The following is a 27,947-nucleotide window of genomic DNA, read 5'->3' on the forward strand; positions in this document are numbered from 1 at the left end:
AGAGGTACTCGGCAAATCTCATCAGCCACCCAAAGAACAGACCTGGGAGCTACGCGCACAGCCACCAGCCGTGCTGCCTGTGCAGGAAGAGAGATGTACCTCAGAGAGCTCCTGGGTGATTCTGAGTTGTTCTTCACTGAGGTGGGCTCACAGGGCAGCTGGCCTTGGGAGTGAGCCCTCTCACCTCCCTCATGTGGGACTAGATTTGACCTTCTGAACAGCATATTGGCATGGAGGCAAACACGACTTTTCTACAGGGAAGGGGCTGACCTAAGGATACTCCTTCACTTCCCACTAGGGCAGACGTGTTCTAAGGACAATTATTTCTGTGAGCATTTGGAAGTTGGTTGAATTTCGGTGGTAAGCAGCTTATCCCGCTGCTCTAGCCTGGCATGGCTAAATTTGTTTCACACCCATGTTCCCGGGCAGGATTACGAGTTCTGGTCTTTTTCTCTCATCCGTGGAGTTGTAGGGTAGGCTGTGATCCAGCAAACCGTTGTGTGTGTACTTAAATTCACACCTCGCTTGATCCCCTTGTATAATGTTAAGCATGCACATGAGTCTGGTGGAGTGGCACCTCTGCTTTGCTGGCAGTGCTTTTGAAACAAGAGCACTTACACGAATGAAGGGGGCAGAGTTGAGTGTTGTATCCCCTCACCCTTACACAAGGGAGCTACTCACATAAATAAAACACAACTGCTGCTTTTTGGGGGTGGGCGCCAGAAGAAAATATACCATGATGGATTATCATCTATCATTGTTCATAAATATAATTAAACAGTTCCATACTGAGCATGATAAAACTGGTTTACGCATGGTCTTGCACCAATGAATTGAAATCCCATCAAACCAGGCAGTGTTATGGCTTTGTAAGATATAACCTGATGCCTAAAACTTGTTAAAACCGAAATCTGCTGCTCTGCTTCTTTTCCCACCTAGGCTGCATTGGAGGCTGGCCACCCTGCTGGCAGATCCCTGCATCCTTAGTGCACAGAGGAAGGAAGTTGCTGTATGCCATCATTTCGCTGAGCAGCAAGACTCGTTGGAGCCCAGGTCAGGAGCACAGTTCATCATTAACCATAAAGTTGAAACTAACAATTTTCTTAAATCCAGCTTTATTTCCAAATGCAGCAGCCTCTGTGTCAGCTTTGCTGCTTCCATGGCCTCTAGCTGCTGCTTCTCCTGTGAGTAAATGCAGTGCTATGTTCTGTTTCTATCCTGAGCATCCTTGCAGAGAAGAAAAGCCGTGTGTGTGCTGGGAGCTCCCCAGCTGCAGCTGGAGTGAGCTGTCTGCATCCTTCCTTGCCTAGCCTCAGCAGAGAGGTCCCTGCAAGTGCCCCATGCCTGCCCTGCCTGCCTGCCTGCCTTCCCTGGGCTGAGAGGATGGAAACCCCAAAAGCAGTGGTGTGAAACATGCCTGCTTTGCTTTGCTAGGTGGCCTCCCTCGGGCCTGGGGTGGACATCCTTCCTGAAGCCCCAAAATGCAGTGCTGGGGTGGCCAAGGGGTCACAGGGTGGCATGGCAGTGATGGGGTAAAAGATGGGGGTTGCAGGGTGGGGACATGGCAGGGACAGAGGATACAGGGTGAGAAGAGGGGTTGGAAAATGGAGGAATAGAGGGTAGGGTTTTGGTGAGGATGGAGGGCAAGGGCTGCAGGGTAGGGGCACGGCAGGGTCAGGAAATGCAAGTTGGGGATTGCAGGATAGGGACATGGCAGGCACCGGGACTGTGGGATGGGGACGTAGTAGGGACTGGGAATGCAGAATGTGGGTTACACGACAGGAATGTGGAAGGGATGGGGGGTGCGCCGTGGGGACGTGGTAGGGACCAGCGATGCAGGATGAGGGATGAAGAATGGAGCTAGGGCAGGGACCGGGATGCAGCCGTGCCGTGCCGTGCCGTGCGATACCGGCAGCTCCCCCGCCCCGGTGCCGGCGCGCAGGTGCGGCGGGCGCGGCGGACGCCCCGCCCCGGCCCTCCCGTCGGTGCCGCCCGGTGCCGCCTCGCGGCCGCACTCGCCGCCGGCGCCTCCCCGTGCGCACCGCACCGCTCCGCTCCCGCCGCGCCGCCCGCTGCCCCTGGCGCTGCGGCAGCATGCGGGGCTGCGGCGGGCGCCGCGCCCTGATGGCCTTGCTGGCCCTGCTCCTGCCCGCTGCCGCCGCCGCCGGCCCCGGGCCCGCCGCGGCGGGAGAGAGCCCCGGCAATTTCATGGAGGATGAGCAATGGCTCTCCTCCATCTCCCAGTACGGCGGTAGGATCAAGCACTGGAACCGCTTCCGAGACGTGAGTCCGCGCCGGCAGCGGGGCGGGGGTGGGGGGAACGGGACGCGCCGCCGGGCACCGGGAGCCCCCTCCCCGCCCGCCGCTGCGGTTGTCGCAGCACGACCCTCCCCCGGCGCCAGCTCCGTCGCAGGCGGCCGGGGGTGCTCGGCGTTACCCGCATCCCGCTGCCTCCCGCGGCGGCCGTGGGCGGCTGCCGGCCCCGGTACCCGGGGGATGCTCGCGGCTCGGCAGCGTCGACACCACAGTGCCCGACGCCACGCCACCGTGCCCATCGCCAAACCTGGCGCGGCTAACGCCAAGGCCACCGTGGCCAGGGCTTGACACTAAAGCCAATCTCGCCAAGGGCTTGGTGTGCTGTCCACTGCACCGCATCAGGGCACAGGCAGAAGCACAGGCAGGCCCTGCCTACCCTTCGCGGGGGCTGCGCCCTAGTCTCAGCTCCTCGGTAGCAGCACAGCGGGGGTCAGGGCACCTCTGCTCCGAGCTCCCCTGAGCCCTGCAGGGAGCTAGGGCCGGCTGTGTCCCGGCGGATGGAGGACGCGAGTCAGGGACCAGGAGGATGCAGGCACCTCCGGAACGATGGCAGGCGACGGGCACATTCGGTTCTGGATCCCCTAACCCTGAGCTTTTACGCAGCTCCTCGGTGGCATATATTTCCAGCCCTTAATTTTCTGAGGCACTTGGGATCTTTCCTGGGCTTATTTTACACCTTTGCCCCCATGTCACACCCAGCTTGTGTCCGGGGGGGCGACGTCGTTGCAGTCTCAGCCAAGGGGGGTCGTCCAGGGGACCTGCGGCAGCCGAGGGAGCGGGGAGGGGGCGCACATCTGGCCCCTCCAGCCTTTGTTCAAGTGCGTGTCCAGGTTCACCTTGGAGCAAGGATGCGCTGCCGGCAGATGTGCCCCACGACACCCCCCACCCCCCCCGATAAACCAGCAAGGGGGACAAAGCAGGGGTGAGGGTGCCTGGGGTGGGCTAATGTCTCCCCGGAGACCTCCACCAGCAGTGTATCCGGCTGGGCAGCGCAGCACTGGGCACCCGAGACCTCAGCCGCCCGCAAAAGGCTCGAGGGGGAGCACGTGTGGATGCGCCTCCATGGCATTGGGTATTTCCGCGGGATCTGGGGCTGAGAGACCCCCATCCCCAGGTGCTAGCAGCACACATGGGGCCTGCCTAGCTGTGCCAGATCCCCTCGGGTCCGGGGGTCTATGACATTGCCGATGGCTAGCGCGGATTAATAAGCAAATCCCGTGGATTTATGTGGGTTTTGGCCAAGCAGCACTGGAATGGGGGGTGCGCGACCCGCGGTGCAGCGGGGAGGAGGCCAGCGGCTGTGCTGAGAGCTGCGCTGCAGGGAGCTGCCGAGCACCGCAGTGTTACTAATCACGGCACGAGAACGCGGCTATCGATTGCAGTGCAACCGCTGCTGCGCCGGAGCTAGAGACATCCCCTCCGGAGCTGCCGCTGATTCAGGCTGCCATCCAAACCCCTGCCTGCCCTCCCCAGGGCTGCAGGGATGCTCCTGCCTTATCACAAAACCCACCACAGAGCATCCTGTGGGGTGAGCGCTGCTGCCTGCCAGGAGGCTCTGAGTCCCCCGCTGCTCCTCCTGGCTCCTGGGATGCTTTCAGGGCCCCGGGGGAGCAGCCCTGCCTCCCCAGGCAGCAGCATCCATGTCAGGCTGCTCCTGGGCTTGCTATGGAAAAATACGGGCAGCAGCACAAGGACTGCCACCCCACAGGGATGCCGTGGGCCCCAGGGGGCTTCCTCCACCTAATACCTCTTCCATCCCTGTTCCCTGCATTTCCTGGCTGGCCAAGGGATGGTGGGGAAGGTTTTATCCTCTAAAAAGGCTCTCCAGGATTACAGGTCTTGAGCCAGAATGGGGGTGGGTGACTGTGACATCTGGGGGTGAAAAGACCTTTGGGCACCTGTGAAGGTCAGGGTGGTGAACTGGCACAGGGTGCCCATCACCGTGGGTTGGGGTCAGGAGCAGAGGTTTTAGGCTGTCCCGGGGCTGACGGTGGGCACTCTTGCTCTCTCTGTCTCTGTCTCTCTCTTTTCCGGTGTCGGCTGGGCCATCTCGCTGCCATGCTGCCAGGAGGTGGAGGTGAGCGTCCAGGGGCCACTTTGCCCTGATGCAGCCTTTTGGAGGGGAGGCTGCTCCCCACCCCTGCTTGCTCCCCTCCTGGGGGGGGTGGGGGGTGTGTGCAATGTGGGGGAAGCCTTGCTGGGCCAGTAGGCCAAATTGGGTGATGGCACACCTGGCCCAGTGTCACCTCTCCTGCCACCTGCACTCATCCAGGCTCTGCCCCCTTTGCAGGACGATTACATCAAGAGCTGGGAGGACAACCAGCCTGGGGATGAAGGTACCACTGGGATGGAGCTGGGACAGGTTTGGGATGGGGCACATGGGGCTTGGTGCCAGCCACCATGGCTGGGGAAACACTTCCTGCCCACATCGCCCAGGCTTTTCCCTTCCAGCCAGGAGCATCACTGGGGCTGATGCATGCCGGGAAGCGGCAGCTGGTGCTGGGGAGCTGCCCAGCTGCAGCCTGAATGGCACTTTGTGCCAGGCCGGCTGCTGGCCGCTGCTGCTGGGATCCCCTGAGGGGTCCTCACCTCCACCTGCCCCTCTCTGCCCCCCCAGCCCTGGACACCACCAAGGACCCCTGCCAGAAGGTGAAGTGCAGCCGGCACAAGGTGTGCGTGGCGCAGGGCTACCAGCGTGCCATGTGCATCAGCCGCAAGAAGCTGGAGCACAGGTAGGAGGGCTGCAGGGCCAGGGCTGAGCCGCTGGCTGGGGGAGGTGAAGGTGCGGGCCCAGCACTGACCCCTGCCTTTCACCCCACGCAGGATCAAGCTGCCGAGTACCAAGGGGCACGGGGGCTGCAAGCCCTGCCACGCCGCGCCGCTCGCTGCCGTCTGCGGCTCCGACGGCCACACCTACAGCTCGGCGGTAAGGATGGCGGCACCTCACCGCAGGGAGGGGGGCACTGCTGTGTCCCCCCCGCCGATGTCCCGCTGCCGCCCCGCAGTGCAAGCTGGAGCAGCAGGCGTGCCTGGCCAGCAAGCAGCTGACGGTGCGGTGCGAGGGGCAGTGCCCCTGCCCGACCCCACACAGCCCTGCCCTCGACAGCAAGCAAGGTGAGTGGCATGGGGAGCACCGGGGGATACCCCCGAGCCCTGCCTGGCCTGACCCTGCACCCCACTGCATGCCATTCCCAGAGCCGTGCACCGGGCAGGACCTGGCTGACCTGGGTGACCGCCTGCGTGACTGGTTCCAGCTCCTGCGCGAGAATGCCAAGCAGAATGGCTCCGGCGGCCTCCCGGCCAGCCCGACCACCGGTACGTGTCCCCGCTGCAGGGGAGGGGACGTGGGGCACTCTCCATGGGGGGATCCTGGCAGCCATGGGCCGCATCCTGCCCCACAGCGCTGGAGAGGAGCGTAGCAGCCAGCTGCAAGGAGGCAGTGGGGTGGATGTTTGCCCGGCTGGACACGAGCGGGGATCTCTTCCTGGAGGCGGCTGAGCTGGCTGCCATCAACCTGGACAAGTACGAGGTGTGCATCCGCGCCTTCTTCAACTCCTGCGACACCTCCAAGGACGGCCGCGTCTCTGCTCCTGAGTGGTGCTTTTGCTTCTGGAGGGAAAGTGCGTTGTGTCCTGCTGGGGCAGGGGGTGCATGCCTGCGGGTGGTGCTGTGGGGTCAGGAGGATGCATGCCAAGGGGTCAGGGTAATGCACATTGTGGGGTCATAGGGAATCCATGCTGTGGGGTTAGGGTAGGGGGGATGCTTGCCATGGCAGGAAGTGCACTGGGGGGATACACACCATGGTGGGGGATGCATGCCATGGGATTTAGAGGGATGCACACTGTGTGGTCATGGGAAATGTATGCTGTGGAGTTGGGGGGGGGGGCAGCACACTGGTGGGGAGGTAGGGGATGTGCATGCTGTGGGGTCGTGAGGAAGTATACCATGGGTTGGGGGGGTGCAAACCATGGGGGCTGCAGGTCTCAGCGGGCTGTATGCCATGTGGTTGAGGGGGAATGTACACCATGGGGATGCACTCTGTGGGGTCAGGGGCTGCCATCATAGGGCTGGGGGATGCACACCCACCCTAAGAGGGTATACGGGGGTGCTGCAGAGCCGCCCTGTCTGAGGGAGCTGGAGAAGATTCAGATCCAAGAAGCAGCTAAGAAAAAGCCGGGTGAGTGAGGGGTCCCAGGACATTTGTCCCCTGGCAGGGCCCTGCACAGCCAGGCTGGGGAGAGATGGGGACCTCTCTGGGGGGCCCTGCACTGCATGTGTGTGGGTGGCCGTGGGGTGTCATTGCTTCCCTGCAGGCACCTTCATCCCCAGCTGTGACGAGGATGGGTACTACCAGCGGGCACAGTGTGAGCCGGGTGGCGGTGAGTGCTGGTGTGTGGACCAGCATGGTGTCGAGCTGACGGGCACCCGCAGCCATGGCAGCCCTGACTGTGGTGAGCGCACAGAGATGAAGCAGGGGGTGACCCCCCTGCCCGGGAAGGGGGCCACAGCCTCAGGACGCGGCCGTGAGCCTCTGCCCCTTGCCCCGACAGAGGAGGCAGCGGGGTTTTCAGGTGACTTCGGAAGCAGCGTGGGCTGGGAGGACGAGGAGGAGAAGGAGCCGGAGGAGGCGGGTGAGGAAGGCGAGGAAGAGGAGGGCGAAGCAGGCGAGGGCGATGATGGTGGCTACATCTGGTAGAGAAGCAGCAGAGCCTGGCAGGCGGCACAGCCGGGTGGCAGCCCCCCAGCGAGGGGTCCCTGTGAACCCCCGCCACTGGTGTGGCGCGGGGCGGGGGTACCCCCGCGGCCCTGTGTGGGATGGGGCACCGGGGTGCTCGCCCAGGGAGAGGGGGCGAGCGGGGCGGGGAGCTGCGCTTGTGCGAATCTGAGCTTTTTGTCTTTGGGTAAAGCCGAGCAGGCCTAGTGCGTGCCCTGCGCCCGGGCCAGCAGCGCTAATAAACGTGGGGAGGAAAGGAACAAAACCAAACACCCCCTCCGTAGATAACCTGACCCCCCGCCCCGCATCCCCCTCGTGCTGTGCTTGCGTGGCCACCCCGGCCCTGGCGTTGTGTAGCGGCTGTGAAATAAATACCCCGTGCTGTGTCAAGCGCTCTTCCTCCCGTGCCTGCCCTGATGCCCGCCATGCTCCTGTGAGGGGAGCCAGGGCTGGTGGGGTGCCCCTGCTCTGCTCCCGGCGTTCAGCTGACATAAGGGTGGAACTGACCTTTCTCCAAACATACTCCTCACCCCAGCACCTGACCCCAGCCCAGCCCCAAATTAGCCCTATCTTCCCCCCCCAGAGGGCCCTGAGCCACACCAGCACCCAGAACTACCATCTTTTCCCGATCCTGGACCCCAACCTCTATCCCTTCCCAGTCACGACCCCTATTCAATCCCACTCCTGACCCAAAACATCCCTTACAAGACCACCCCACACCACAGCACACCAGGGCCTCAACTCACAGCATTTATGGCTCCAGAGAGAAAATGAAACAACCCCCAAGCTACCCCCCAGTTTGGGGTCACCAGCAGCTGGCAAAGGCACTGCCTTTGTCCCCCACCCCACGATGCCCACCCTCCGCTGGGGTCCAGGCACTCAGTCCTGACAGCATCGGGCAGCGCTGTCCCTGTCATAAGCCCCCCACAGGGGGGTCACAGCTTGCTGGGAGGCCCCGGATGCTGCTGGAGCCGCCAGGCCGCCCGCACCCCCTCACCCGCCCTGTTGAGCCCAGCAAAGGCAGCAGGGTCTCCGGTGTGGCGGTAGTGCATGATGGGGGGCTGCAGGATGGTGATGGGGATACAGAAGTTGAGGTGGGGGTAAGTGGATCCTGCACCAGTGTCCCGGGTATTGCTGGCCACGATCCCTGGTGGGAAGAGGAGTGATGCCCGTGCCACCAGGTCCTGCTCAGGGACACACACGGGCCCCCCTCACCCATGGGAGACCCCAGCTTACCCAGGAGGCGTCCACTACGGGAGGAGACGAGGGGGCCACCGCTGGAGCCCCCATGGACAGCGCAGGTGGTCTGCAGCATGACAGGGCGCCCGGCCACCGCCACCACGGCCGACAGGACTCCCACTGTCACCGAGGGGCCGCACGCCCGCCCCAGCGCCCCGAACCCCACCACGCTCACCTCCTCCCCTGGGATGATGAGGCAGAAGGTGGGTGCAAGGGGGTGATTTCCCTCCCCCTCCGGCACCCCATGTGTCCCCTGAGCGCTTACCTGGGAGGAAGGTGTCTGCTGGGCATGGAGGGATGAAGCTGGGCACGCTCTCCTCCAGCTCCACCACCGCCACGTCGAAGGGGGACGCCTCCTCGGTGGTGAATACCACGCGTCCATTGAGGGTGGCGGCCGGCCTAAGGACACGGGACGTGAGAGGTCACAGCAGGGGCACGCAGCGGGGGGACAAGGTGGGGACACGCAGTCGCACTCACCGGCCGGGGCCCGGTGCCGGCGTCACTCGGAGCGGGGCACCCGCCTCCACCACGTGCCGGCAGGTGAGGAGCAGCCGCGGCGCCAGCAGCACCCCCGAGCCCCACGCAGCCCCGCACTCCACCAGCGCCACCCAGCCCAGCGGGTGCTGCCCGCCGCCTGCCGGCACCGCGGCCACCCGCCCCGGCACCGGCGGCACCACGACCCCGGCTTCGCCCAGGACGCTGGCGCTGCTGCGCAGGATGGCGGCGAGGGAGCAGAGCAGCGTGAGCCCGACCCACTCTGCACCCTTCCAGCAGAAGGAGGCGGCGATGACTGCCACCAAGCGCGGTCCGTCGGGCGAGGGCAGGAAGGCCCCGCCGCCCTCAGTGCCGGGCAGGCACCGCGCGTCCGTCAGGATGAGGGCGTTCTCCTCGCCGGCCAGGTTGCTGACCACCCCTCTGCTCAGCGTGTTGAGGAACAGGTCGGGGCAGAGGGCGCCGAACGGGGACCCGCAGGCCAGCAGCCCCTCGCCCTTGCGCAGGCAGCTGGCGCTCGCCCGGGCGGTCCAGCCCTTCCCGGAGGTGTCGAGGCCGGGCACTCGCAGCCAGGCGAACCAGTGCAGGGCCCGCGGGTCGTCCCCCGCCGGCTCCCCGCCGAAGCGCCACTGCTCGGCCGGCCCGAAGGCTCGCCCCAGCGCCTGCTGGAAGGCTCCACAGGGCACCAGGGCCAGGAGCCTGGCCTCATGCTGCTGCAGGCCGCCGGGCGGGGCGTCGAGGCCGAGGGCCGGGGCGCGGGTCCCGGCCGGGGGCTGTAGGACGAGGATGCGCGGGCAGGGCTGGAGGGCGGCAGGCAGCAGGGCGCGGGGCTGCGCCCAGGCGGCGGGGCCGTCCCGCAGAAACGGGGCGAAGACGGCGCCTTGGCACAGCACCAGCGCGGGGCCGCGGCTCAGGACCACACCGCTGCAGCTCCAGGGGCCGTCCGCCGCGCCGGAAACGCTGACCGCGCAGCAGACCCGCTCCTCCGCCATGGCGGCGGCCGCGGGGCGGGCTGCATGCGGGGCAGCGCTGCCGGCGGGGCGGTGCCAAGCAGCGCAACGTGGAACGAGTCTGACCCGGCCGCGCCGACACCGCCCCCCCGCGGCCCGCAGCGACCGGGAGGGCTGGGCCGGGCCTCGGTACCACCTCCCGGGCAGGGGCCGGTCCCTCTCGGCCCTGGGCCACGCCTCTGCCCTCCCGCCCCCTGCCCGGAGCCCGCTTACCCGACCCTGCGCGACCGGTGGGTCCGTGGCGGGTGCCGGCGTCCGTCCCTCTGTTCCCCGGCATGTTGCCGGGTCCAGCCCCGCTTGCTTCACGGAAGCTTTCGCTCCCTGCTCTCCCGAGGAGCAGGAAATGTTGGCACAACGCGCCCACTCTTCTGTAGGCGCTGGCACTCGTTTCGGGGTGACGAAGCTTCTGAGCTGTGGGCTTGCTCCTCCACAACACGAGGGAGCACCAAAGCTTCGCCTTCTCTGCCAAAAGAAGTACCAGTACCTGCACAATCCCTTCAAAGAGCTGAAACTCCGAGAGCCCTGCTGGTAAATGGCACTGTGGGCCTCAGTGTGGGGCTATTACACCCAGAAAAAGCCCCTGCTTGCTCCTGAAACCCACCAGCTTTGCCGGTTACCAGCCCCGAGGCGGGCAAGCCCTCTGCTCTACCACAACTCCCCCCACCAGCAGCTTGCCTGCCTTCACATTTCCCCGAAGCAGCGCCTTGCCAGGCCCGTACACACTCAATTCTTGTACGGGCTCTGCTCTGCCATGGTGTGGGACTGTCGTGAAGCTGCTTCGCCTGCCAGGGCAGCACTTCAAGCACTCGCTGCTGCTCTGGGGAGAAGGGTGGCTTCAAGCCTGCGCTGAGTGTATGGATCGGTGTCAAGCACTCGTTGCTTGCCTTCAGAGGAGGGCTTGGTGACAGCAAGTTTGTTCTGTCCGTTTGCATTTTGTTGTCCCCTTACTGACAGCAGCACCAGGCACGCATGCGCAACCAATGCCAGGTTAGACTGAGGATCGCTACCCCTTTGGAGGAGAAAGACGTCTTTATTTAACTGAAAATGAGTGCTAGACAGTAATGAAACTTCAGACAAAAAGTCCGTTGAGTATAAAAGAAACCGCTTTAGTCTACATTAATAACCTCATGATATGCAAATGTCAAACACTTCCAAGCTACAACTTCAAGGTTCTTCCTGTGACGCCGCAGTGAGGATTCAACACCCTGGGCAAGTGGGGCCCAGCCTAGCTGCTGGGGGAGCCAGCAGCATGCTGGGGTTGAGCCCAGCATCCCACCGGGAGCAAGCGCCAGCAGCCAACTGCACACACTAAACCAGGTGTGCTGGCAGGGGCTCCCCTTCACCTAAAACATATCCCTGTAAACTAAAGAAGCTCGGATTGCACACGTCAGCCTCTGCGGCAGCCTTGCTGTCGTCGGTCAGCGTGACACAGCACAGCCACCCTACAGCTCTGTTAAGCCCAAATGCTATGTTTATTGAGGACTTCTAATATCATGATACCTTGGTTCAGTAATTTGTGAAATACCTAAATATTGTTAAATATGTTTTTAAAAAACCCTAACCAGACTCTGGACTAAACAAGATGAACGGTCAACTAAAAAGTTAGAAGGGACGCTGTTTACATGAACACTTTCTTTAAAAAATATAATTGCATTTTCTTCCTTTTTCTTAAGTCAATTAACCACAGTGGTGAGACGTGCTCTCTTTCTCAGCTGTTACTGTGCAGCGTGCAGAGTTTGACTTCCCACATCACACCAGCCCCGCTGTAACCAAACTTAAAGGGACGACGTGCACCCACGTGCAGAATGGTGCTGCCTCCCCGTCACGTGGAAAAGAGTTGTGTCACCACTGTGCGACTGGGCAGCCGAAAACCAGGAGTCTCTTGGTCAATGCCAGTATGCGGTTGGAAAGTCTTCCGTGTTCTAAATAGAAAAGTTCATAGGAAGCTGTGAACAAGATCAGTCCAGAGGAGTAAAACTCTTGTGTCCGTCCAAGTATCAGTCAATGTACTGCGATAGCCAGCGGAAGCCCTCGCCGTAGCCTTGCCTCTTCAGCACGCTGCACATAAACACCTCCATGGGGCGCGCATTCAGGTCTTTCAGTGGCACGTTTCCCTAAGGAAATCCAAAGGCAAATCAGAACGTGACCCTGCCGTCCTCTGGGAAGAGTCACTGCCCTCTATGGAAACCTCTGTCTAGGGAAACCAGTTTCTACCCAGGGAATTTCCCCTCTCTGCTGCATCACAGCCCCTTTGCAAGAGGAACCCACCAGACTTTCAAAGCCAGCAGTGTGGGAGCATAGGTGTTAAAAACACTGAAGCAAATGGGTTTTGAGGCACAGTGTGATGTACCTGCGATTTCTGGCAATGCGATACATGAAGCAATTGTCACTGCATGCACAAGCTAGCACCAAGAGTACTACTAGTGGTTTACTTGCAGTGTTTTACTGCCACCACTACCAGTATTCCTAATTAATTCTAACTGTACTGCTTGTAAACACAGAGAAAGTGATCAGATGGGTAACGGGATGGAAATGCAGAGCAGTGAAGCCAGAAGAGCTAGACAACATGTTGACATACCAGCTCGACACCTAATCCCCTCATTGCTGCAGAGGTATTGTGCTTCGCATGTCTGGCAGTTTCAAAACTTGCCCACGGGTGGTGGTGGTATTATTATTACTATTATTATTATTGTTGATTCATTTTGGGTTGATATTGTGGACAAATTCACAGTAACAGCTCAATTAGTTTCTGGGCTGAGCCTCATTCTGCAAATTAACACACAAGCCCTCCCTTGCTTATGGACAATCTACTATTGGGATTCCTCCCTACCTTTCCCGTGGTCTGTCCATAGAGCCCAAAGATCTCCCGCAGCTTCTCCTCACTGATGGCCTCCGGTCTGTCGATTTTGTTACCCAAGATAAGGATTGGCACATTGGATATTGTTTCATCTGTCATTAGCGCCTGTGTGCAAGATGGAAGAAAAGTTAAACAGATGCAGACAAAACCCTCATTATTTGAAGACAGTATTTTTGTCTAAGCTCTGTGACCAGCAAGGGCTATCTTTTCGTGCTACGGTACTCCTGTAGAGAGGAGTGTCTCTGGAAAGGTTTCTCAGAAGCAGGTCCTATCTAAACCCACTGGCTGTTTCAAAACTTCTTCAAAGGCTGCTCAAGAGCCTACAGTGATCATAAAATCACAGAATGGTCTCGGTTGGAAGGGACCTTAAAACTCACCTGGCCTAACCCACCTAACCTGGCCTTGAAGTCAACCCAAGGGCATACCAGCTTCCCCAGCTCTGTGAGAGCGCACTTATCCATTCTCATCTGGTCCCTGCATAAAGTCATGTGCAACTTCTTACAAGCACACATGTTGCATGGCACATCACTAGTGTAAAAGCTGCACTGGAAGTGAAAATCCAAAGCATGAGACTCTCAAATTGTGCTGTGCACAAGTTTCAGCGGCCCCCCCCCCCGCCTTACTTATAATTTAGCTATTCAAAGGTCTTGGGAAAGGAAAAAATAAAAGTATACTTACATTAAGTTCAACTTTTGATTCCATAAGACGCGAGTGATCCGCACAGTCCACCAGGAAGACGATCCCATTGATGGCTGGCAGGTAGTTCTTCCAGACCCGGCGAGCTGGAACACAGAAGTGACAAAGACTGGCCTGTGAGAACAATACCTGAAGCCAATGGGAAAACTACACCCGAATAGGAGCCACACTGTTTGTTGTGATTTCCTCAAGACAACAGAAGACCTCCTGGGTAAGGGTCTGGCAGAGGCTGCAGGCCAGGCAGTTCAAAGAGCCAGCTACACTCTGCTTTTGTAAGCAAGCGGCCTTTTCAGCCTTTAGGGTGTCTGTCTTCCAGTATTTCTATGTATTTAAAAAAAAGCAGAAAAACTTTGCTTAGAACTAAAAATACTTCAGTCATGAACTGGCAGCATTTTTTTCCAAAGTGCTAGACTTAAGCAGAACTCCTGAAGCACCAGACAACTGGTATCCTAGAGCAGGGTGGCTGTTTCCGTATATTGCTCCACAAATAGTTTCAGGCTACGAATAATCAGGTACTGTTAACTGCCATCACCTTTCAGTATTGCTCTTTGGTAGATGTTTCTTTCTTAAGGTCGCTCGGGAAAACTGTGTACAGCAGGGTGCTTGAGCTCATTTGGTGCCTCCCACCCAGCAACTTCACTTTTACCTTGTTCATGTCCACCCAGATCAAAAGTCGTAAAGGTCATTCCAGCAATCGTCAGCTCCTCTGATGCTGAAAAGTATAAATACATGCTCTGTTTCAGCAAAACGATGAAGCTGTCAGAGAGAATTTCCTGGGGACTTGTGTTAACATCACACAGTCTCCTTGTATGACATACCCTGCAGACTTCAGGAACTCCCTGCATTTCTCACACAGAATTCAGCCACTCTAATGGAGTAATTTCACCAAGTCATGAGCGGGATAAAATAATTTCTCCCACTTCCTTACTTATGCACATGCTTACTAATATGCAATTATTATACCTTATTACACTTTTTCTTATAAATCCACTCCCCCCCCAAGAGAGGCACATCATAACAGTTGAGCCATGCCAGTCCTCAGGCTGTCCCATTTTATACTTGAGAGGAAAACACAAATCCACTTCAGCCCAGGCAATCAACACGCAACTGCAGCCTCAGATGCAGGTTTACAACTCTTAAAGTCTGTCTCCCCAGCACAGAGCTATCACTGAGGCACCTTGCGACACCGTATCCCCATCACTAAAGAGGAAAACCCGCACAACAAGGTAGGTGGAGCTCCACTGCTGGTAGACTTACTGGGATGTAGCGTTGGGACATGCTGACCCAGCCTGTCGTCTTTGAGCATGTGCAGCAGAGTGGTTTTGCCTGCATTATCCAAGCCCAGGAACACCAGTTTTCCAGACTTTTTGTACAAACCTGGAAGGAAAACAAGCAAGAAACACTCCAGCTTGATGCTGTTTGCATATGAACCCCTCTCTCTGGGCTCTGCTGCCTTCTGTGCACATACAGGATTTCCAGCACGGGCACAGACCAGCGGGGAAAAAAAGCCCATACAGCTTGAACTGGCTTTTACCAGGGAAGCCCACCGTCATGTCTACAACAAATGTTCCTAAGCTCATACTCCTAAGAGCAATGAATTGTTTCCTCAGATACCCCCTAACAGAAGAGTGTGCAGCAAAGTACTGCTTATGTACAATGCTTATGGATGAGTATGTTGCCCCAAAGGAGTATTTAAATATGAAAATGAAATAAACTTGTAAAAGACAGCAGCAAGTTGTTGAAGAAACAGTGCAAAGTGTGAAACAACAGATCGTTTTCTTTAGATAAACTTGTTTGGTGTTGGCTTTTTTTTTTGTTCACTTCCAGGTGAACAAAACGCTGTGGCACCTGCCACACCAAAGTTCCCTTAGGTTTCCAGCAGAACTTGATCTCATCCCTCACTACCACTGCGAGGTGTCCTGGACAGACAGCACTCTATCCCTTGGCAATGAGACAAGTTCCTGGAGTTTTCTCCGAATCAATAAGGACCTCCAATGGAATTCACAACTCTGGCACGACAAGCCTCTCCATACCCGCAGCCCAGGAAAGGGCTAGCCCAGCTGCACAGGTAACACTGGGTTGAGCAATGTTTTGGTCAGCACCTTCCCAGAGCCTTCAACCTGGATCACCCACATTAGTCAAGTGGCCAGCAGCTCCCCAGGGCATGTCACAGAACTGGTAGCTTGGTGTAGGAAGTGATAATTTGAGGAGAAGCAGCAAGCCAGAGAGCTACAGCAGTAGGGCTGGTGATCTTGGATGCCATGAGGAGGAAGACAGGGTTCCCTGGCTAGGCAGCATAGCTGCCCGGGGCAGGGCCCTGGGCTACACAGGGCTTTGGCATCAGCCCAGCTGCTCTCGCATTTGTAAATGGCAAGAGAAGGATTGAGTGGGAGGCCAACACCTCCAGATATTCTGAAAGTTTCTCCCCCTAGTGTAAAATACCCTTTGCTGATTTGCAGCTTTCTTATCAGACTTCATCCTAGCCAGAGCTATTGCATACTCCGAAAGAAACATCCCTTAATCACCAGCTCTTAAGTGATGCTGGCAAATGGGAGAAGCCAAACTGACTCAAGAGCAGCCACCACAGCCCGAGCTGAGCTTTTTAACCCACATAATGTGGCTTTACCTAGAAACTGCAGGACGCTGCTGAAGCCGTTGTACAGCCATTCAAAAATGAAAGACATCGCTGAAGATTACTCGCCTGCGGGGAAAAAAACAGGGTTACAGGGGTCGCCAGCCGGCGGCGTGCCCGCGCTGTGGGATGCTGCCACTCTGGAGCAGGTCCCGCTCCCCTCCCGGGCTCCGGAGTCCGAGCGCGGCCCGGCGGCAGGAGCGGTGAGTAACAACCCCACCCCCCGGGAGGGCTCCCCTAACCCGTGCTCGGGGCGGCAGCAGGGACCGCGGCGGTGGGGGGTTAGGGGAAGCGGCCCTGGCGGCGGCCTCAAGGGCGGGCGGCGCGGCCTAGCCCCCGCCCCCGCCCTGCCTGCGTGTCACCCCTCGCCTCCGCCCCGAACACATCCCGGCCCCCGCCGCCCGCAGGCTCCCCCCCGGTGCCACAGGCCCCGCCGCCGCCGCTCACCTACGGCTACTCCCAGGCCGCCGCGCCACCGACTCCCCTCCTCGGCAGCCGCCAGCTCCCCGCCGGAAATACGCCGCACTGCGTCCCCCACCCACTTCCGGCCCGGCGGGTTCGCCGCGCTGGCTTCCCACGTCGGCCGTACGTCTGACGCCACGCCGCCGCACCAGGAGGCCGAGGGTTCGAGGCCGCCCCCGAGGGGTAACGCCAAGTTCTGGAGGAGCCGGTTTCGAGACCGGCCCCCGGCGCTTCTCACACCCCCTCCTCCGAAGGGAGGGTCAGTCCCTTTGAGGGACACGGTAACGCATTAGCCAGAAACTCCTCCGCTATCAGACCCCATCACAGAACCCAGGGGTGTGAGACTGTTACATGGAGGGAAAGGAGAGGGAGCTCCGCAGTGCTGTTGCAGTAGTTTTTATTTCTAGTATCCATACACGTACCAGGTGAGTGATCTTCAGTCAGGGTTTACAAAGTACACTGCGCAACAACGCACAAGCAGGGTGGTATGGTTTTATAAATTAGGGCTTCTAGCCTCCACCAGACCTCAGTGCAGCAGACACGTCACTGCTAGATACAGAATTCTAATCAGCAAAGATACAGGCAATGTCTCCTTGGTGTTGACACTGAAGCTATGGTTTGGTCTGTTCCCAGATGTGGTGACTCCGTAGTGCAAAGGACACAGCTGTACCAGGCCTTAGTTTTTCTGGTAGTAGAACCACTTGTCAACTGCAAGGGTCAGAAAACACCAAACAAACCATGAGGGGGTTACTCCTTCATTAGCTACGCACTTTTAAGTAGTCATACAGCACTGCATGCCACCTCCACTGCTCCTGTCAACAACTCCACCACCCAGCAAACAGGTTTGTGTGTGACCCTGCCTACATGGGTTTGTTTTGCTGAAGAAGCCACCCTCACTCAGGCTGCCACTGGGAGCACCCAGGCATGATTCAGTTCAGGTGAGCAGAGACAGCAAGCCAGAGCTAGCTTGGCTTCCCTCTGTCTCAGCTGGCTTGGGGAGACAAAGTCATTTTGCCTCCAACTCCCCTGTCTGCACAGAAGACATAAATTTCTTCCTAAGTTTATTGCCCATGGAAAGACTGCAAATGAAAGCCTACCTCCTCTTTCTGCCACACAACTGTGGATTCCCAATGGGTTTTGTCCCTGCTACAATGTACAGGCTTCCCATGCAAGGAACCCACCACAACCTCACATGGAAGGAAAAGATGACAGCTGAGTGAGGATTCATCCTACAGCCATTGCATTGTTACAGAGTTGTGTAACTCTGCAACTGAAGTACTGAATGTGCATCCAATTTCTGCCTCTGTTCTGTGTGGGTAGGGAGTACTTTCCTTCCTTGGCTCGCCTGCACTAAGGATACTGATGAAACCCAACTTGCAGAGCCAACGAAACTGCTCTCCTGTTATCACTGCACTTCAGTCCTCTGCAGGGCTCTTTCAGGACAAGCCAGCTTCTTCTGAAGCAAACTACTACACCTCAGGTCTATCTTACCACTCATTTACCCACCTTATGTACTCAAACAAAGGAGTAAGGCAACAACAGATGTTATTCAGAAATTAAACTGCATTACTGACACAAGTTAGGTCCAAGAAGGCCATTTGTTTCTCCTGGTGCTAGAGCCAAACCCAGCCATCAGCTAAGACCCTCATTTTCCTACTGATAATTCCTTTGAGGAAGTCACCACTCAGTACTGGAATATAAATGTGGGTTTTGAGACTCACCTTCAGGTGGGATTGGGTTGGCAGCTTTACACGGTGGTGCCTAAAACAAGAAGTGCATTAGCAGACAGCAGCTGCTGACAGAGGTTGACCTTACACTCAAAGCTCACAAGACATCATTTAGAACTTCACAAGTCTTTAATGAGCACCATTTAAGATCTAAGCAGCATGAGCTGGTCTGTGGCAGCCAGCTCTGGTCAGCTGTGAGGGAGTAAATGAGTTCACATGCAGCACAAGTCCTGTCATCGCCACAGCCTCCTCATTCCATAGATGTCCTACATGACAGAGGTGCTCTGCTTTAAGCACAGGCTGCAGTGCCATCTGCTTTTCACTACAAGCAGTTACTGCTCCAGCATCAATACAGCTGCAGGCAGCCTGCTTTTTCTGAACCTACAATGTGATGGTGGAACAGAAGTACAAGAGACTCTCACAAAACTTCTCTGAAGAGCTTTCACCTGCTACTTAGCAACCAAAGGGAGGCAACGGACCCTGGCTGGTGACACATCCTCCATGAGGGCTGCACTTTCAAAAACTTAAAAGTAATGTGGATACCACCAGAGAATACAAGCACTTTTTAAACCAATGCAATAGCTTTGAGAATCCCACCAAGGCTATGGAGAGACTCTGGCTTCCAGTCACATTTCCATATACTGAGGCAACATTTGCATTTTGATTCTTCTGTCCCAGTTCTCTAGCACCTTTTCAAGTTACCAGCAGCACATCACACTTGTAGGGAGATGCAGTTAAGCCCTGAAACCACATATGAGTTCTACACTGGGAACTTTAAGGTTTTCATTGCAAAGAATGCAAGGGCCCTGGCTGCAAGGCTCTCAGGAGTTAGTCTTCCTTTTGTCAAATGACGACCTGTACTGTGAAGCTCTTGGAAGGCCAAATATTTAAACCCTATCTAAACAGCTGGAAGCCAAGCTGAAGTTTAGACCTTCATGCAAACTCTGGTTTGGATTCCATCTCCCAGATGACTTAAGGGCAAAGAGAAGCCTCTAGAGGAAAGTCTGGCTTGTTTCACATACATCCTATTCAATCAGAAACAGGTGCTGTTCTGAGCATACAATGCACTATTCACACAGAGAGGACAGTTAACCACACAAATAGTATTCTTTTGCCCAGTACTAACATTGGGGTTAGGATACTGAAATCTGTACTTACTGCATCCACAGTAGCTTTTGCACACTCTTGACTACAGCAGAAGGGGCTGTTGGACACCGTCAGGTTTGTGCTAGAAGAGACAGGTCAGTTGTGAGAATGTGAAAGCCAAGTCTCTCTCCCAAGATTATTAAATAATGGAATATTAAGAATCACTGTTACAGTTGCTAAGTTGAAGGGGGAGGTCTGCAGAGACAGCCGGCAGCTAACAGGAAGCATAGCACCACTCAGGAAAGGCAGCTTTGGTGTTATTTGTTTAAGCGAAAGGAATGTGTAAAGTACCACAACCATTAACCTACCAGTTGATCTCCCCTCCATCAGTTTTCTTTGCTATTAAAGCTTTCCAGTGTTCATGAGTACTTTTAATGACGTTCACAGCAAAATCCTAAAAGGGGAAGATGCGAACAAACATCATGTTATGGGTAAGCACTAGACCATATTCTCCAGACTATCAGTTACATGGAACAATGGGCCACTATTTATAAGTTGATTTTAGATGGTTTCTGACTCTAGAAGGGACTCTTAGCCCTCTTCTATTACTGCACCGTTCAGGAACAACAGCAACCTCCCAGCATACAACAGCTGAAACAACAGAGATTTACAACACGAACTGTTTAACTTCAAGATAGGAGGATATGCCAAGGTCACCTAGTGAGCTTGAGGCCAAAAGAAACTGAACACAGATATTCTAGTCTCAGGCCAGTGCTGTATTATTCAAGCATCTCCACTCTGCTGTCCTTCCTCTCAGCCTGCCTCCAGCAGCTAGCTGATCTCAGCATACCTGTGAGCTTTTTTCCACTCCAGGTCAATCATTCAGCTGCTGTGCAGACCAACAGGAAGAGACATGCCCCTACTCTGGCTTTGCAACTATTTCATAATGAATCTGCTTTCAAGCATATCACAGCTTTTTCCCTTAGAAGAAAAAGTGCTATATGCTCAAGCATTAACCTGTCAGCTGAAGAAGGAAGCACACAAAATCCTTTGTTTGCACCAACACCAGTAATAAATATCCTGGTTTGATACCATACAGAGCCAAGTAAAACACTGCATAAATGTGCAAGGTTATTTGTGCCTATTTTACAATTTGGCTTTGATTCTGGTTCCACCCATCCAGAGAGGCAGTGAGATGTCCCAGCCCACCCAAGCTACAGCTGTGCTAAAGTCTATGGGGACAGGTCCACTCCTACATGACTTCCATTTCAGCCTTCCTTACCCTTTCCTTCCCAGGCGGGGCTTTGTAGGCCCTCCCCTTCTCTGCACCAACTCTGGAGCTCTGGGAGTTGAGTCACCTCTCTAACACACTCAAGGCACAGCAGGACTGGCAAGAGGAAGGGTGCAGAGGCAGGATTTCACCCACTCAGGAACCGTAAGTTATCTGACCCAACCCAGAGAAGAGGCAGAGGTACAATACTGCCACAGCAGAGCCTTACTCAAAGGGTGTGAGGAAACATTTTATGCCTGAAGAAAGAGGCATTTTAACTTCTGTGCACTTCAACTTGTACCAGGCTGCAGTGGAACAAAGCCAGTGAGCAAGGGAGGCAAAGGGTGATGTCAAGCACCCTTGACCCAAAGCACGAGCAAATAAACCTGGTGTTTTCCATCCTGGTTCTGACAGAGAGGCTCCCAGTCCTTAAGTGATCTCACATCAATGTCATCTAAAAGAAATACTGATAATATCCAACAGTAGCAGGTTGATAACACTATGCTTTTTCTCCTAGTATTCCTGCAAGCACTAGGCTGGAAACAAGCTGAACGGTAGGCTGGAAAACAGCAGGAAGAATTAAGTCAACTATTAGCAGCCTCATAGAAATCCATTCTCTCAGCAACTGCTCATTTGTGTCCCTGAGCTCAGTTTGTGAACCAGGTGCCTTTGCACGCTCACAGTAACTAAGAAAGGCAATGCTACCTTGTCTTTAAATTCGCCATTAAAAGCAAACTGGTTTTCTGGCTTTCCGTCAGGTACTTTGTATCTTCTGAACCAGTCCACAGTAGCTTCTAAGTATCCAGGTTTCATTCTTCTGACATCACTGATATCTAGCCAGGGAGAAAAGGTTTGTTAGCCAGGCCTAGTGACAGAAGGTACTTAGTTACTTGCCGGCTCTTCTGAGCTGCCCTTCTTTCAGCCCCTCCTCAAGTAGCCTTTGCGACATTTCATACAAGTTACAGTAAAGACACAAAGTGGGTATCTGCCCAAGAAAGTTAGTGTTTCGTATTCACAGTACGTCCTGATTGCTCCCAGGAGCATGGACTCATTTCAACAGCTTTGATTAGAGACTTACTGGACAATCCCTTTCCTTCCACTCAGAGCACAGACTTTACAACCACTCTCTTCTTCAAGATGCCAGGCTGTGCAGGAGGCAAACGATTTGGGATAAACAGTAAAATGTTTTGATATAGGACTGACAACATCCTGTTCTGCTGTCCTTCCAGGATCACAGCTGATTAATACCACGGCATAGAAGGATCAAGCCCACGTCCTGATTTGAAAGTTTCCTACAGGCTCTCAACTAAGCCTGCTCCTCCCTCCTGTTACTTACCATTATAGCTGTCTGCTTCAGGGTCTTCAACATTGATAGCAATTATCTTCCAGTCTGTCTCACCCTCATCAATCAGTGCCAGAGTGCCCAGCACCTTCACTTTGATAACTTCTCCTCGAGAGCAGACCTGAAAGGACAAAGACCTTATTGTCTGTATTGATGCATTCAAGGAATGCACAAAAGGAAACTCTGTGAGCTATGAAAGTTCAGCAAGCAGTGGGTACCAGGAAATTAGGTATAACTTATCAGCAGTTCATAATCCTTGGCTCACATGGCTTGTGCTGTAAGACCTCATCAACAATCTCCAGAGACGGTGAAGGGAAAAAAATAACATTCTTAAAGTAGAGGAGGTAGGAACGGAATAATGTCTCTGGATAATTGACTTCAGAGACGTTAATGACATGTTTCAAAAGAGAGTTACCCTTTAGAACACATTACCTTGCTTCCAATTTCACACACATCAATTGGATCATTATCTCCACAGCAGCCAGTATTTTCATCTTTGTGACCTGGATCTTCCCAAGTCTGAAAAAAAGAGAACCAACCAAACAAGAAAACCCTACACAAGTAAGAACTCTCCAGTTTCAAGAGGAAATAAAAAGCAGGTTTATTTCAGACATGCAATTGCCTCCAAAATACAGGTGATGGCCCACTTCACACAAGCTTTCAGATACAGTGGCTGGGCTACTATTTCACTTGTGCCTGAAAGAGCAGGTTGAATCCAAACTAAAAGGTCTTATCTTGCCAAAGTAAACTGCTCCCTCCTACAGACAAACCATTTTTCAACAACTTTCCAGACTTCCTCCTCCATTGCACAGCTACATAAAGGTAAAGTTCACATCTATAAAGAACATTCATTGATTTGGCTGCCTGCCTATTCCTCTCGCTATTCATGTCTTAACAGAAGTTTCCTGAACTCCAGATAGCAGTCCACCAGAGACAGAAGACAGACAGGGTGGATTGTTTCCTTTTAATTAAACAATTAAAGACATGTTGTTACACTAGAGCAGTGACAGGAATGCAGAGTCCCATACCCTGGGCTACCCAGTGTCCTAGTGCATCTCACCTAAAGTGGCGACTATAAGCTGAAAGGCAGGACTCCAAAAGGCTTGTCAGCTATGCCTCCAAAAATAATAGCTGCTTAAAACACACTTCTGATCAGGAGCAAAAGGACACTGTGCCTGCTTACACTGTAAGGAGCATCTACCTCTAAGGCTATTGAGATATAAAAAGAAGTGATGCTTTTTCCAAATTTCTGCATGCCAGGACACAACTGAAGTAGTCAAGACCTTGTGATGCATCCAGAGCACTCAGGAAGATGTACTGAAACCTGGGTGGTGCTGAAGGACTCTTCACAATCGCCATCACACTTCTCTGCAAGGAAGCGTTAAGTTCAGTCCCTTGTCCTTGGTGCATACACAACCTTGAATCACTAACACATGACTAAGGCTTCAAAAGCTGTAATTCTGTACAAAAAAAAACCTGGCTCCAGAATCCATCCAAGTAGAAAACAATTCAACTTTGAAACACCATCTTAACCCACTTGGAGGGAACACTTGACATGCACTGCTATCAAGACTACAGCTGTGAAATTCAGTGTGTTGCCCTGTGAACTGTCACTGAGAATTTATTTCTCTAAAGGAAGCTCAAACCTTGGAGAACATCAGAGGCAAACAGCCTTGCTCAAAGGTCCTCTTTACCTAACAGTCACCAGCCAGTTAAGAGCATACATCCAGGTGTCACAGTCTGTCAGTCCCACCTTACCAGATGTTTCAGAGAAAGCATGTTTGCGCACAGTCTCAGGGCTTTCGAGTGCCTTTCTGCCACTGAGAACCAACACTGAGAACAGGGCATGCACTATCATCCAACAGGTCAATACATTAGTCTAGCTGTGTGTTTTAGACCCTGAACAATAAGAGGGGCAGAAATGTGAAAGATACAGTCTTCAGGTCTTTGTGGCCCACATTCAAAGCCTAAAGCAATCAGCTAATTCACTGCAAGAAGAATCATCTGTAAAGATTAAGCCTAAGGGCTGTACACTGAGATTCTGTACCATTAGTTTAAAACTTTAGCTCTTTATGCTTCACCAGGCAGGAACTGAGGGCATTGCATTGCCAGATGCTCTGTTCCTTTTGTAGTGACACCTTCCTTGATCTAAAGACAAGGACCTGCCAGCTACTGTCCAACCAAACTGCTAGGTGGTCAAGGAGAGGCGCAACAGTTGCTCATCTTCAAACAAATTGTTCACAGCATGAGCTACAAACCTAACCCTTGAGATTTCTACTTAAGAGTACCCCTGCTTTCCTAACAAGTTCTCTTCATTATCAAGACTACATATTCAGCTACAAATGCTGTGCTCCAGATCAGACTCTCAGCCAACCTTTTGCTCCTTAATGTAGTGGTAGTCACAGACACACACAGTCATCTTCCCTCCTCCCAAGCAGAAAGGATGAGCCACCGAGACAAATCATAGTACCTGTGGAATAGCACCATAATTCCAGATATAACCTTTATGGGGAAACACATTAGCTACGTAGCGCAGTTTTCCTTTCTTCACATCTTGCTTAATTGGGTTTAAAGGATCCTTTGTTGCAATCTGAAAGAAAAGTTAAAGAAATCTCTCCACTCTGTTCTAAGAAAAACCAAGAATTTAATTACATTTTTTTTAATGAAGCTGGCCATTAACTGACAAGCCGAGAGACCAGGAGCTGACCCTCAAGCCTACAGCAGATATTGAATAACTCAGTTTCCTGTTGCATTGCCATCTCCTGGGATATAGTTTTCAGCAAACTTACAAACATCAGAAACACATGGGGTTGAGAGCCAGAAGATGCCGCTTTTATCGGAAGCCACAGAAGACTACTAAGTTATTGTAACTTCTGCAAGTCTCAGACTCCATACTAAACCTTCAGCATCAAGGAAGTATTTGCACAAGAAGTTAGAAACTGCTCAGATTCACACGGTGGAAGTAAGGAGGAGAAAAACAGCAAAGCCAAAGATTATTACACTAGTCAGATAAAGCACTTAGCTAGGAACTGTAATATAATTACCTCCATTTTAGCATTTGTCCATCGAGGTACTTCCACAACCATATTGAACACATTCTGAAGAAAGCAAAATATCAGTGAATGGGAAGGAACCTCAAGACCACACTTTAAACTAGGGACACATATAAGTAAGCATGACAGCCAGTTCACAAGAAAACCATAAGCTTTCCCTCCCAGTGACAGTTTTGATACAGTTGGTAGGAGTAAGACATCTAGTTAATAACATGGGTACCTATGTACTATTCTCACCAACAGAGAACATTACTCTTTAATATTCTAGTTTCTCTTGAAGCAGGGAAAGATGCATGAGCTCCTCCACTCCAAATTGACACTCTTATAAAAGCAGACCTTGTTAGCAGCATGGTGCAAGGATAAAGATGTAGGGTAGAAACAGAACCACATCTTGCAGTACCTAGCTTACAGGTGATACTTGGTAACATCCACTGTTGACTCCAGCTGGGCTGAGAGGACTTTCAACAGTTCAATGTCAAGCTCCTCCTCAAGAAAACAAGCTTTTCCTTGCCTGAATATTAACATTTGCTGTTTGTAGAGATTACAGCTTTTAACAAAAAGTCAAACCTTGCTCTCTAGCATTAGCAAGGTTTCTAATCCCCCACCTTAAGCACTATTATTAGTTTTGCAAAGCCCCTCAAACCTGTATCGTGCCATAATTAGATTGCCATTGTGCAACAAGTGCTGTTACATCACTGACTTTGCCCACACCTTTTCCTCACACAAGTTTATTACATCCCTTAATTGCAGGGGGTTACTGTTCACTTGCAATCTATATGTGAAAAGGCATATACTATTTTTATTTACAAGTAGCTCGAGGAAAGGAATGAGGTAATTGTAACTGGCTAGGCTGGGTGCTTATGGCCTTGCAGGCAAGGAAAGATAACTTGGGGTTACATCTCTGTTAGGCCTGCAGCTTTCCCACAACTGATCTTACAAATCTGCCTTGGTGCAAGAGACCCAGTAAGTAGCCCAAGGTCATTCCTTCGCAATGCCAAGACACACAGGTACAGATGAGGTCAGCACATCTGAGCCCTAGACTGAAAAAAACCAACTCCACCCTGCAATCCTCTCAGTGTCTTAGAAGTCTGAGGATAAAGATCAAGGAGCCCAGACAGGGTAAAGCAACCTTTTGCTCCTAGCTGGGCTTCCTACCTTAGCTGGCAATGAACCTACTAATTAACAAGTAAAATCTCTGCAGAGAGTCACTTCAGCAACAGAAAGAGGTCTAATGTGATTGTGTAACTTCAGGGACTGACCTTCAGTGATTCTTGCTTCTCTTAATGACTTGGCATCAACACGCTGGCAAGCAGTACTAAGCAACTGAAGTGAACCCCAGCAGTCCAGTTTCCCTTGTTAAGTGTTACCAGTCCACAGAAACCCTCCTCACCCCTATGCTCACTCCCCTGCTCTTTCCCCCCCTGTTCTGTGTCTGCAGAGTGTAGTGTTACCTGGATTTGCCTTCCCTGAGTTACCTTTCAGATACCTGCTTTTGAAAACTGCTTTCTCAGTCAGCCACTGAAACTGCTTCACCACTGTCCTTGATGATTACAACCTGTCTTTTCCCTTCTGAGCAGTCAAAAGCCATGTCAGGCTTCCCAAAGCAAATTCTGACAATACCTGCACCTCAAAGCTCAATCAGGTACTTTTTAGAGGTTCATTTCTCAGTTCTACATACTCTTCCTTTGCCATATCTACTCTGTATCTCCAAATTACACCATGTTTCATCCACCCCGTTTCTCAAACTGCACAGCTTTTCAGTATGTGTTAAAAGGAGAAATGAGCTACCAAGGTAAGGAACACAATGAGAGAGCCCTGACAGAGCAGCCGGTGAAAACTGAAACAGCCGTTTCAGCTTCCTAGAGCTGGGGCACTTAGGCAGTGATTCAGAACAGCCTAATTTGCCTAACCACCAGCTGAGGGAAGGATGTAAAAGCCCTGCAACACTACACTTCTTGTGAGGCAAGAGGTTCCCCGAGAGCTGCTACAGCAAGAATTTAACATCCCTACCTTCTGATCAGCAGCTGATTATAAAGTGAGTTTACTGCAGTCAAAACCCAAGCCTGAAAAATCATCCATGGGCATGGATGTAGATATTTAGGTAAAGAGTAAACCGATTCTTTTAACCCAAAATCCTTTCACGTGGTCTCATGGGCAAATTCAAGACAATCACTCGTATCTCAGACACAAACATGAGAAGCAGATCACCTGTTCTCTTCTCCTACGTCACTCTACCCAAAAGAGGGGTAAAGTCTTTGCAAGATCTGACGATGCTTCTGTTAGGTGCTCCTGCCAAGAAGCAGTGCAACGGACCGGGAGTTTCTCTCAGGTACTCCAGGCTCGCAGGACCACTCTCCTAGCGGAGCACCGATACACCAACGCTCACACCCAGAGATCCAGCGGTCTCTCTTGTCACAGCCCCCCAGCCGACGGGGCCGCACGAACCACCGAGTGCTCTTCGCGCCGGTCTCTCTCCCCTTACCTTGCCGGCATCCGCGTAGATGGGGATATCGTGGAAGGGGGAGATGTAACACCCGGCGGCATCCTCTGCAAGGCAAAAGGGTGCAAGTCAGGCGCGGCCTGAGGGGGAGACCTCACATTGTGGAGAGGGCGCACCTCAGACCCCAACCCTCACACCGGGAGGACAAAGAGAAGGAAGGGGACAGAGAAGCCGGCGGGGACTCACTGAAGAAGAGCCGGTACTCCAAGCTGTGAGGCGCAGCGCGCTCCTCCACGCTGTACCCAGCCATGCTTGCCGCGCAGCCCGCCGCTTACGCACTGCGCAGACGCGCTGCACCGCGCCCCCGGGGCTCCGGGGGTGGCCACTGCGCACGCGCCAAGGTGGTTGCGCATGCTCCGCCCCCCGTCGCGCGGGCCTTAGCACCACCCGCGGAAGCCGCTGTTGGCGTGGCGTGGCAGAGGAGGGGCGCGGAGTCTCGTGGCGAATGTCGTGATAAAGCACGTCGTGATTCTCCATGTCGCCAGACAGCCCATTCTCCCCATGGCCTGGCATTCCTCAGGGAACTTGGCTGGTGGCCCCCCCCTTCTACC

At 53.9% G+C, this 27,947-nt stretch overlaps 5 protein-coding genes and 1 long non-coding RNA gene across 7 annotated transcripts in view; 3 read left to right on the forward strand and 3 right to left on the reverse strand.

Moving 5' to 3' along the window:
- Window positions 1-1,108, forward strand: part of ASCC1 (activating signal cointegrator 1 complex subunit 1) — a 41,976-nt gene extending 40,868 nt beyond the window's left edge. Inside the window, exon 9 of the mRNA XM_061373874.1 lies at window positions 940-1,108. Coding sequence (XP_061229858.1) covers window positions 940-987 — 48 coding nt within the window. The 3' untranslated portion in view covers window positions 988-1,108. The remainder of the gene's footprint in view (window positions 1-939) is intronic.
- Window positions 1,109-2,063: 955 nt separating this feature from the next.
- On the forward strand, window positions 2,064-7,420 carry SPOCK2 (SPARC (osteonectin), cwcv and kazal like domains proteoglycan 2). 2 transcript variants are annotated; one of them, XM_061373882.1, is made up of 10 exons: window positions 2,068-2,283; window positions 4,607-4,652; window positions 4,934-5,048; window positions 5,140-5,242; window positions 5,322-5,430; window positions 5,512-5,631; window positions 5,718-5,936; window positions 6,431-6,493; window positions 6,630-6,767; window positions 6,867-7,420. In XM_061373882.1, the coding sequence occupies exons 1-10, from the start codon at window positions 2,095-2,097 to the stop codon at window positions 7,010-7,012; spliced, it is 1,248 nt and encodes a 415-aa protein (XP_061229866.1). In that variant the 5' UTR covers window positions 2,068-2,094; the 3' UTR covers window positions 7,013-7,420. The 2 variants fall into 2 exon arrangements, with proteins under 2 accessions (XP_061229865.1, XP_061229866.1); XM_061373881.1 differs by having other exon boundaries at window positions 2,064-2,283; window positions 5,322-5,631.
- A 347-nt stretch (window positions 7,421-7,767) lies between these two features.
- Window positions 7,768-9,783, reverse strand: TYSND1 (trypsin like peroxisomal matrix peptidase 1). The gene is made up of 4 exons (XM_061373883.1): window positions 8,747-9,783; window positions 8,535-8,668; window positions 8,267-8,452; window positions 7,768-8,177 (listed from the first exon to the last, which is right to left on the reverse strand). Exons 1-4 carry the CDS (start codon window positions 9,751-9,753, stop codon window positions 7,966-7,968), a joined length of 1,539 nt encoding a protein of 512 aa, XP_061229867.1. The 5' UTR covers window positions 9,754-9,783; the 3' UTR covers window positions 7,768-7,965.
- Window positions 9,784-10,781: 998 nt separating this feature from the next.
- SAR1A (secretion associated Ras related GTPase 1A) lies at window positions 10,782-16,496 on the reverse strand. The gene is made up of 7 exons (XM_061373884.1): window positions 16,404-16,496; window positions 15,951-16,025; window positions 14,582-14,701; window positions 13,971-14,036; window positions 13,307-13,410; window positions 12,602-12,733; window positions 10,782-11,885 (listed from the first exon to the last, which is right to left on the reverse strand). The coding sequence occupies exons 2-7, from the start codon at window positions 16,006-16,008 to the stop codon at window positions 11,769-11,771; spliced, it is 597 nt and encodes a 198-aa protein (XP_061229868.1). The 5' UTR covers window positions 16,009-16,025; window positions 16,404-16,496; the 3' UTR covers window positions 10,782-11,768.
- Window positions 16,497-16,798: 302 nt separating this feature from the next.
- On the reverse strand, window positions 16,799-27,702 carry PPA1 (inorganic pyrophosphatase 1). The gene is made up of 11 exons (XM_061373886.1): window positions 27,583-27,702; window positions 27,379-27,443; window positions 24,888-24,941; window positions 24,314-24,433; window positions 22,276-22,362; window positions 21,838-21,964; window positions 21,207-21,334; window positions 19,600-19,685; window positions 19,304-19,373; window positions 18,140-18,179; window positions 16,799-17,126 (listed from the first exon to the last, which is right to left on the reverse strand). Exons 1-11 carry the CDS (start codon window positions 27,644-27,646, stop codon window positions 17,095-17,097), a joined length of 873 nt encoding a protein of 290 aa, XP_061229870.1. The 5' UTR covers window positions 27,647-27,702; the 3' UTR covers window positions 16,799-17,094.
- LOC133223314 (uncharacterized) lies at window positions 20,470-22,828 on the forward strand. The gene is made up of 2 exons (XR_009728523.1): window positions 20,470-20,666; window positions 22,742-22,828. It is a non-coding gene; the product is annotated as an uncharacterized LOC133223314 (long non-coding RNA).
- Window positions 27,703-27,947: the final 245 nt, after the last annotated feature.

The sequence above is a fragment of the Neopsephotus bourkii genome, unplaced genomic scaffold, assembly GCF_033783945.1.
Source record: "Neopsephotus bourkii isolate Nb327-2 ecotype Australia unplaced genomic scaffold, CSIRO-AGI_Nbou_v1 NB_1634, whole genome shotgun sequence".
NCBI classification, from domain to species: Eukaryota; Metazoa; Chordata; class Aves; order Psittaciformes; family Psittacidae; genus Neopsephotus; species Neopsephotus bourkii.

Excerpts from the sequence above, each read along its gene's own strand:
- PPA1 (XM_061373886.1), bottom strand. The coding sequence starts at position 27,646 with ATGGCTGGGTACAGCGTGGAGGAGCGCGCTGCGCCTCACAGCTTGGAG. Across the intron at positions 27,444-27,582 it reads GGAGTACCGGCTCTTCTTCA|AGGATGCCGCCGGGTGTTAC; the intron begins GTGAGTCCCCGC and ends TTTGCCTTGCAG. Across the intron at positions 19,374-19,599 it reads GATGGAGGGGAGATCAACTG|CACAAACCTGACGGTGTCCA; the intron begins GTAGGTTAATGG and ends TGTCTCTTCTAG.
- TYSND1 (XM_061373883.1), bottom strand. The coding sequence starts at position 9,753 with ATGGCGGAGGAGCGGGTCTGCTGCGCGGTCAGCGTTTCCGGCGCGGCG. Across the intron at positions 8,453-8,534 it reads AGCAGACACCTTCCTCCCAG|GGGAGGAGGTGAGCGTGGTG; the intron begins GTAAGCGCTCAG and ends TCATCATCCCAG. Across the intron at positions 8,178-8,266 it reads CCGTAGTGGACGCCTCCTGG|GGATCGTGGCCAGCAATACC; the intron begins GTAAGCTGGGGT and ends TCTTCCCACCAG.
- SPOCK2 (XM_061373881.1), top strand. The coding sequence starts at position 2,095 with ATGCGGGGCTGCGGCGGGCGCCGCGCCCTGATGGCCTTGCTGGCCCTG. Across the intron at positions 5,243-5,321 it reads GCCACACCTACAGCTCGGCG|TGCAAGCTGGAGCAGCAGGC; the intron begins GTAAGGATGGCG and ends GCCGCCCCGCAG. Across the intron at positions 6,768-6,866 it reads CCATGGCAGCCCTGACTGTG|AGGAGGCAGCGGGGTTTTCA; the intron begins GTGAGCGCACAG and ends TTGCCCCGACAG.
- SAR1A (XM_061373884.1), bottom strand. The coding sequence starts at position 16,008 with ATGTCTTTCATTTTTGAATGGCTGTACAACGGCTTCAGCAGCGTCCTG. Across the intron at positions 14,702-15,950 it reads CAGCGTCCTGCAGTTTCTAG|GTTTGTACAAAAAGTCTGGA; the intron begins GTAAAGCCACAT and ends TTTTCCTTCCAG. Across the intron at positions 12,734-13,306 it reads AATCAAAAGTTGAACTTAAT|GCGCTAATGACAGATGAAAC; the intron begins GTAAGTATACTT and ends TCTTGCACACAG.